The following is an 8,678-nucleotide window of genomic DNA, read 5'->3' as shown; positions in this document are numbered from 1 at the left end:
CAATCAAAGCGGGTACCAAACTTACAATTTTATTTTACACCCACAATATTGCAGCAGTAATCTTTTACACAAACAGTGAGCGTTTTCTTAAAATATTTATTGACTTTAACTGAGAATAAAGCAACCACATTATATCAAAAAGAACAGTGTTCACATATAACCTTTTAACTGAAAAGAAAAACAAAAATCCCAAAACGTTTCATTTCCAGACCTGAGTGTCACTTAAAACACCAAGACATGAAAAAAAAAACATGAAACTTATTGTAGCTATGTGATTTTGCATTGTTAGGTTGCATGAGTGTCCTCCATTTTTCTCACATATGGGTTTGTTTTGAAATGTGTATGCTTTTGTATGACTTTCTCACAGCATAAAGTTAATACTTTTATTGGAAGATTTGTCCAGATCGAATAAAACAATTTTCAAAAATGGCAATTATATATTGGACATCTGTTCTAATAGTCTAACCATTATACATGTAACACTTTTTCAAATTGCATTGTAGGCAAACCTACTGAGATAAATATTCAGTGCATTTACTGTTTCCCTGTTACAACCAAGAGTTGAATAACTAATAAAACCTCTGCTGCCTGAGCAAAGAGCTGTACTCTTTCAGCTTATCTTCCATATAATCAAGGGAACAAAAATATTTCACAATTGTATGGCTGATTTGTTGTACTGCATTACTGTGAACTGCCTAAAACAAATTAGTTTTTGATTACAAATTGATAAAAGAAAGCAGGTAAAGAGCAGTAATACTATACAATCAAAACCATATAAAGCTTAGTATGAATTAAATGTACAGATGATACCCACATCTCGCCAACAAACGGCACATCTTCCACTATTTTGCTCAAACACAAATTAATCATTAATTCAAATTAATTACACAGTATTATACTTCATGCTCATGACCCTGTAGTGGAGGTATGTCGATAACCTGCTTGCAGTGTATGATTTACAGAACTTAAGAAACACGTGCAAACATTTTTGATAAATCATGGCTTGTGGATGGATTCTAAACAACAACAACAATCTGAAGCTGAATATCCACCGATTTTGAAGTTATGGAGTCAAAAGGCATGATTTAAACATGATCACATAAATCTCAGACCAGCATGAACTGACAGGTTTACACATTTAAAACATCCCCAAAAGGAAACGCATAAATGAAAGACGACCGTAAAGACAGACAGATGGCGTCTGATTAGTCTTTGATATTGTGTATTTTTACTTTATTGTATACTGTGCTCGATATGGTCACCACAAAGTGAGCACCAGCAGAAAAACTTGTTTTTTCCAAGCAGTTTCAGGGTGACTTATCAGACAGTGGGCGCCGCTGATGCCAACGCCACTTAAAAAATGTAGTATATCCATATATGCTGCCTATTTCTGTCTTTGCATTTAGCTGTGATCACCCCAAAAGACTCGCCATCCAGAGGAAACTGATGAACAAGTGACAGTTACATGACAGGATTAAAAACTCACATTTCTTCTCTAGAGGGATTTTTTTTGTTGGCAATTCCTTCATTGTGACCATACCGGGTAGATATGTTTGAACTCTTTGATAAACCATACATGTATATCCTTGGTATGTACTTTGTCCATTAGTGTAATCATTAGAGAACTGAATGTGAATATTTTACAACCATTTAAAACAATGACTGCAACACTCAAAATCTAAAAACAAAAAGCACAAGCTTCCTTAATTTACATCTTTTTTTTGCTTTTTTTTTCATAACAAAATGTAAAAAATATTTCATGTATGTTTTAAACATTTTACAATCTTTTTACAAGGTTTACCAAATAATGCAGGAAATAAAATAGATAAACACCAGGGGTGTGGCAATCAACTATATATTTTTTTTTTAGGTTATGGTGTTCAAAAAAAAGAAAAATATTGAAAAGATGGCTTTGGAGACATGCACTCTCAAACTAGCCTGTACAGTCTTGATGAAGAAATATCCCTCTGCCCAAAAAGAACAAAGAGAGGAAACCTTAAAAAAGGTAGAAAAGGGGACTATGTTTTTTTGTTGTTTTTTTTAAAAACATTCAATTAATAAATAACATCCTATAAAAACATTATAAAAAGACAGTCGGTAAGAAGACCTAACAGGTATGTGATGGTTTCCTCATGAGTTCAAGACAATGACTTGCTCCAAAAACAATAAACAGTAAAAATACCAGGTCCCATCATTACATTTCACTTGAGTTAAAGAGAAGAGAGAAAAAAATATTATCTACACTTTCTTGTAAGTTTTTTCTCACATTTTGTAAGCTTTTAAAGCTTCTCATTATTGCCCCACAAGTGAAGTGTAAAAAGAAAAAAAGGTTGAAAACTCACATATCCCACCAGTACATTTCACTGCTGTCACACTGACGCCTATAAAAACAGGTTGGGTGAGTTAAAAAACAAAACAAAAAAACAACACCTTATGTAACAAGATGGATGTTTGTGATGTCAAGTATAATGTACATAATACATCTCCTGATCAGGAACTCATTTGGGTAATGGCGGCAGTGGGGGAGGTGGTTCTGAAGGCAGGGGTGGGGGCCTGGCATTGTTCCCCCTGGAGCCACCGCTGTACCTGTAGTCCCCATATTGGGATCTGTAGTCAAACATGGACGGCTGGGCCGGCTGGACCCCCTGTGCGCTCAGAAGTGAGTTTAGCATTTCAAAAGTGTCCTGGTACTCGTTCGACTGGGCTCCGCCTGTTGCACCGTGCCCATTAGTGTCTGTCTTGTCGCCTTTGGAGTGCGAATAGCCCCCTTGGTGGTGGGGAAGGCCCAGGGTGGGGAGAATGTCAGGACCTTGCCCCAGAGTTTGCCCAGAGGAGGAAGACAGGGACGGTAGCTGGTAGAGATTCCTAGAGGACTTGCTGACTTTAGAGGCAGGGTGAGAGCCTGCTGTGGGATCTTGGGAGTGCGTCCTCTTACGTGAGGCAGAAGAGGACGAAGAGCTCGTTCTAGAAGAGTCGCTGGCGACTTTTTTGCTGCTTCCTAATGCCCCACTGGAACTAGATGAATGCTTGTGTGAAGAGGAGAGTGAGGCACCGCTAGAGGAGGAATGGTGATGGTGATGATGGTGGTGGTTAGACCGCTCCCTGTGCTTGTCCCTGCTCTTGCTCTCCTCTCCTGAACTCCCTCTTTGCTTCTCAGGCACTCGTATTCTGACTTTGATGTCCTGTTCCTGACCTCGGGTGCTGCCGCTGTGCCCGCTGCCTCCTCCCCCAGCTAGGGGGAAACGCATTTTCAGAGAGCTCCTGTCGTGCCTCTCCTTCTCCAGGGGGATTTTCAGAATAATTGGCGACGGGGTGGACATGTCAGAGGAGGAGGAGCTGGACTGCTGGTGATGATGCTGCTGCTTCTCCTTCCTCTGCTGCTGACCAATGAGAGCCTGGGCAGCGTTGGCATAGTCTCTCTTCACGCTGGCCTCCATGTTCTCTAGCTTTCTCTTCTGGGCGGCCAGGACGTCTGCGTTCTTGGCGCGGTACTCACTCAGAGACACCTTAGCTGGGGCGTGAACCTCGTTGTTGGGCTGCTGCTCAGATCCAGCCTGACCTTTTTCACTCCAAGTCTGAGCGCTGCCAGATGCACCGCTGTCCTTGTCACCCATGGATGACGAAGAAGAGCCAGAAGGTGGAGCTGAGAGGCTCATCAGGCCTGCCACAGTGCTCTCTGATGAGGCCATAGAGATCATGCTCATCATGGCGTCCCTCTGGTCACCCTCCTCCTGGACCTTTGGCTTGGCTTTTGGTGTCTGACCTCCAGCCTGGGAGCCAAGAAAACAGACAACCACAGAAAAGCCAGTCAACAAAAGATGCACAATGCAGGATGTCTTGGCTGTACTCCGTAGGTCACAAAGGAGCAATGGAAAAAAAATCTGTACCTTCCAGTTGCGAATCCGTTTCAACCGGCTGGGTGTTTTCTCCAGAATCTGCAGAAACTCATGTGTGAGCTCTGAAAGAAGTTATGAAGAAGTGAGTGAAGACAAGCTCAGCTGGAGAAAGTTAAAATGTTTTTGAATCATCAACATTCATCAGATTAGCCTGTAACTGAAGTATGACTTGTAGGTCCTTTTCAAACACTTCCTGCTTGTAATTGCAATGGACTGAATTATGAGGTCATTTACAGCACATACCATCCAGCAGCTCGAGGGTAACTGTGGGATCAACATACTCCCACCAGTGTTTGCCGTCTGTAGACACAGGGATCTCCCAGTTGGACCATTTGCAGGCAAGATGGATGCACACACAGGCCACAACGGGCGGGCTATACTGCAGGCAGAACGTGGTCAAGTGCAGACTACGTGGCAGGATACGTCCCGGAAGGCAACAAAAACAGAAACAGGAGGAGAAAGAACAGACATTCAGTATATTGAGTTTGAGAATTATACACAATACACACAAAAACTTGTGTTTTACAGTGAACTGTGAATATAATATACCTGTTTGTGGCCATGAAGTATGACGTTTGAGCCAGATCCTTACTCGCTGGAACAACAATAGAACAAAAAAACACACTTAAAATCTTTAACATATTTAACAATTCAATGCGCAAACCTACGATCATGCTGAAATATCCAAACAGAATTTCACAAAATTGAAGAGTCAATGCTCACCTCTTACGAGCTGAGTGCACTTGACAACATGAGTATGCGGATGGTCAATGGTGATTTCAAAAGCTGTAATTAAAAAAGGGACAAAAAGAGACAAGGCTTGATAAATGAAATGCAGATGTCAAACTAATATATGCACCACATTGATTTCATTCAATCCAATTTCCATGACAAAGATTATTTCCCATTCAGCAGTAAAGATTAAGAAAGAAGTCCCTGAAAACCAGAAAATGATTACTGTTATACCAAACTAAGTGATAATGTGGAATATCAATTTGCATGGGGTCTTCCAATAACATCCTGCACGATGTGAAAACAACAGATGAACATGAAAAACATTAAATTATAAGTTATTTACCAATTCTTGCTTTGTTGCATGACACTGAATCTTGTTTAAAAGTAAACGCACAATTTGGTGTTTTTAATTAAAGCAAATTATATCTTCTTCAACGGCCTACTTCCAAGCTTGAAAGCATGGGAAAGGATTAAAGCAGGCTGTAGCGAACATACTAAAAGCCCATGTTCAGGATAATGCAGCAATTCCTCACATAGTCCTCAAACAAATGGCTTAAAAATATGCAGACAAAAAAAAAGAGAAGGAAACGTAAAAAGTTATGGACACAATAGGGGAAAAAAAAGGAAACAATGGGTAATGTAACAGTTGGTAAGAGCTGCTAAAAATGAAGCGTGAATGTCTCTTTCCAGTGCTGCTAACTGCATATGGGCTTTCTGTGGACAAGAGTAAAACAGGTTAGCACTATTTTTATAATCACATGTGTTTCTGGAGGGAAATCAAGGGACCCAGTTCTTCTTTCCCAACTTACCCAAGGTCTGGAGTATTATGCTCTCAAGAATGACCAGGTCTTGGGCTTGTTGCAGGTAGGCCTGAGGTTGAGAGGACAGGCACGTTACTCACTGGGAGGCCTCTATCCGTTGTCAAACATATTAAACCCACCTTTAAATGTACAGCTGAAGAGGCCTCACAGATAAGTGGCGAGACAATTAAAGCCGCATAGTGAGTACAGATGCTCTCGTTTAATAACTGCTAGACATCACATTACCTGGACGACTGAAGACCTAAACAGACACTGAGATGCATTTGGTCTTTTGCTCTCTTGATTTATGTTTTAAGCACCCTCGACATCCGAGGTAGCTAACAGCTCGTAACAAAACACTTTGTCAAGTAATTGTACGCAGTTTAAATGTGAAAAGCAAGAATAAAGAAGAAAAACTATAGCTGTTAACTTCATGCATTACATATACGCCAATCAGCATTGAATCTGCTATTAGAAAATCATCCATTCTAGAAGAAGGAAATTGTGATGGTGAGTGTCATATATTCAAACAACAAAACATGTAGTAGATTAAAAAGGTGCTGCCACAAAGTAAGGTTTATAGCCAAACTGTTGCTTCTGAACAAACACAAAATAATTAGTAAAATGAATAAAACAATATCAATCTTCAGAATTTTTACTGATGAAATACATTCCCTTTAACCCGTATTATCGTGGAGATGAAATCACTACCCTATCGGGCAAAACACAGGAGGAGACAGAGCACAATTGCAGGCGATTTTCAGTACAGCCCAACACTTACATCACTGCGTACATCTGGTGATGGATCCTGAGGATTGAGGCATGCATGGGCCACCTTGATAACGTGCTCCAGCTTTCGGGGCTGCTCCTCAACCTTTGCAGCAAGGAACAGTGCGGCAGGAGAAATAACCTGGTGAGGGAAAACCAAAATAAGTTAATGAGTCGATTGACATAAGTGCTGGCAGTTGTATTAGGGGCTTCAGGTGAGCATAAACAAACAATACTTACATTTCTGTGAAATCTGGTGAATGACTGGACCATGTAGAATCGATGCATGTACACAATGGCTGTATTAATTGTAAGTTGGGACCTGATACATGGTAGTTAAGGACAATGTAGCAGTAACAGTACAAACAGATCAAAACACCTGCATTGATTGTATATAGTGAATATGACTGGGGTCATTGGTCTGCATGTGAATTAACATAACGAAAGAACTTTAATTTAGCTAATGACTTATAAAACTCAATATCACATCAGCCTAACATCGCATCAGTGGCAGAACAACAAAGTTGAAACCTCAGCTAGCTTCACGCTTAAGTCAGAGGTTAGCCGGAAGTTATTTTCAAATACCACATAAAAGGGTTGACTCTAAAGACAAAACATGTAAAACATTTACTCCAAAACACACTAAAACGCAGTGTTTCTAAAGGACGTTGTTCCACTCTACATATTTTCCTCCCTAACATGCACAGCAAGAGGCAAAGCTAATGCTAACGTCCTGAAGGCCCGCCGACCACACAGGCCTTCACGGCCCCGGTTTAGCCTACTACGCCGCTCTCGGATAACGTTAGCTTGCTAACGTTAACACAGTAAAACCACAAAGCAGCGCGTGAAACAGACGAGAAACATAAAAACAAACCAAAGGCCATCGAACGAAACACAATAACAAACACCAGCCATGCTCTCGACCAAACCGGCTTCACGAGAAGCTAAACTTCGCTAGCTAACAAGCTAATGTTGGCTAGGTGAGACGCGAGCCGTCCCTCGACAAAAGATACACATTGAGCCGCTGTCCCATGTCCTGGAGCAGGTTCGCTGCCTGTTGTCTGTAGGACAGTTCCTTGTCAGGATCAAGTCCAGCTCGCCGAGATGGGCTGTTGTCGATCTGTTCTCGGGTGTAGTACCATTTGTTATTACAGCTTGCAGGGAGAGAACGAAACGAAGCCGCCATCACTGAGAAGGACGATAGTTTAAAATTTCTGCGCGTCACAGGAACATACGTCACGTCGGGGAGCCGCGTCGGTGTAATTCCCCCAGTGACCAGCAGATGTCACCAACACCTGAAATAATTTGCTATTATAATGGATGCCTTCAACATTGTGTGTAATACTGTTGTAATGACAGATAGATAGATAGATAGATAGATAGATAGATAGATAGATAGATAGATAGATAGATAGATAGATCTATCGATCTATCTATCTATCTATCCCATACAGTTTGGAGAGATTTCTCCAGATATATTTGTTGTAACATTTTCCATTACAGCATTAAGATGTGCTCTATGATTTTTTTTTTAATGATGTTTGAGATATAAAACAAAAATGGTATTATCGAATGAATCTATGTATGATCTTAGAAAAAAATAATGTCCACTAAAGTACATTTTATTACATAACAGAAAACCCAACTCTAACAAACACTTATATTAAAAATTCTAATAAATGAATGCAACAGAACATTCAGACCATGCAGCAACTCTTTCAGAATATATTTACATTGTTTAATTGTCTGAACACTTTGTTTTTTCCCCGTTTACCTTTGCAGTTACACTTTAAAAAATCACAATAATGTCACAAAAAGAAGAAAGGACGACTTTACAGTCACACTGAACAACCTAAATAAACTCTGACTTTATTGACATAATTTTATTTGGTAAATATTATCATACGCTTTCATGTCGTTTGTTCCTTCTTTGTCGTACTGAAACAACTTTGAGAGAAAATCCTAAGATTTGCATGAATCCATTAGTGACAGAGCCCTCGTCTGTGTAACATCTGGGCCCAAAATAATTCAGCTGGATGTACAGTACGAGTCCAAGTCAAGTCTCAAGTCTTCTTAAGCAACTTGCTGGTCAGTTGCAAGTCTTTCAGGCTTTGATGAGGTCAAAACCCGATACTTCAGTCAAGTCTAAGGTAACTCACGTCTCAAAGCAGCCAAGTTCAAGTCCAGATTTTTGTGACTCAAGTCTCTGAGTGGCCACAGCAATACTTTAGTTATTAAATGCTTTATTTTTTTGATAACGCAGCACACTTGACTTATCTGTGTGGAGATTTCGTCTCACTGGGTCACTGACAATTCGTTGTGTATTTTCACTTTTACAGCCCACCAGCAATTTAATCCAATCTGCGTCCAAATTCCAAATTAAGAATCATGATCAAATTGTATGTGTGACAAAAGGAGTCAAAACTGAGATTAAAAGGTTCCTCACAGACTATTAATAAATGGTTATACAACCCCTGCC

The 8,678-nt window shown here is 40.2% G+C and overlaps 1 protein-coding gene across 2 annotated transcripts; it reads right to left on the bottom strand.

Annotated features, from left to right (window-relative positions):
- Window positions 1–82: 82 nt before the first annotated feature.
- On the bottom strand, window positions 83–7,461 carry ccnt1 (cyclin T1). Of its 2 annotated transcripts, none has more exons than XM_044210051.1 (9): window positions 7,213–7,461; window positions 6,440–6,521; window positions 6,213–6,341; window positions 5,441–5,501; window positions 4,620–4,682; window positions 4,446–4,500; window positions 4,140–4,303; window positions 3,888–3,958; window positions 83–3,770 (listed from the first exon to the last, which is right to left on the bottom strand). In XM_044210051.1, the coding sequence occupies exons 1-9, from the start codon at window positions 7,383–7,385 to the stop codon at window positions 2,499–2,501; spliced, it is 2,070 nt and encodes a 689-aa protein (XP_044065986.1). In that variant the 5' UTR covers window positions 7,386–7,461; the 3' UTR covers window positions 83–2,498. The 2 variants fall into 2 exon arrangements, with proteins under 2 accessions (XP_044065986.1, XP_044065987.1); XM_044210052.1 differs by having other exon boundaries at window positions 4,446–4,491.
- Between the last annotated feature and the right edge of the window lie 1,217 nt (window positions 7,462–8,678).

The sequence above is a fragment of the Siniperca chuatsi genome, linkage group LG10 (genome assembly GCF_020085105.1).
Source record: "Siniperca chuatsi isolate FFG_IHB_CAS linkage group LG10, ASM2008510v1, whole genome shotgun sequence".
In the NCBI taxonomy this organism is placed as follows: Eukaryota; Metazoa; Chordata; class Actinopteri; order Centrarchiformes; family Sinipercidae; genus Siniperca; species Siniperca chuatsi.
This window is presented reverse-complemented; position numbering and strand designations above follow the sequence as displayed.

Coding starts and splice junctions, on each gene's coding strand:
- ccnt1 (XM_044210051.1), bottom strand. CDS start 7,385: ATGGCGGCTTCGTTTCGTTCTCTCCCTGCAAGCTGTAATAACAAATGG. Junction 6,522..7,212: donor ATGGGACAGCGGCTCAATGT/GTATCTTTTGTC, acceptor ACCATGTATCAG/GTCCCAACTTACAATTAATA. Junction 3,959..4,139: donor TACCCTCGAGCTGCTGGATG/GTATGTGCTGTA, acceptor AACTTCTTTCAG/AGCTCACACATGAGTTTCTG.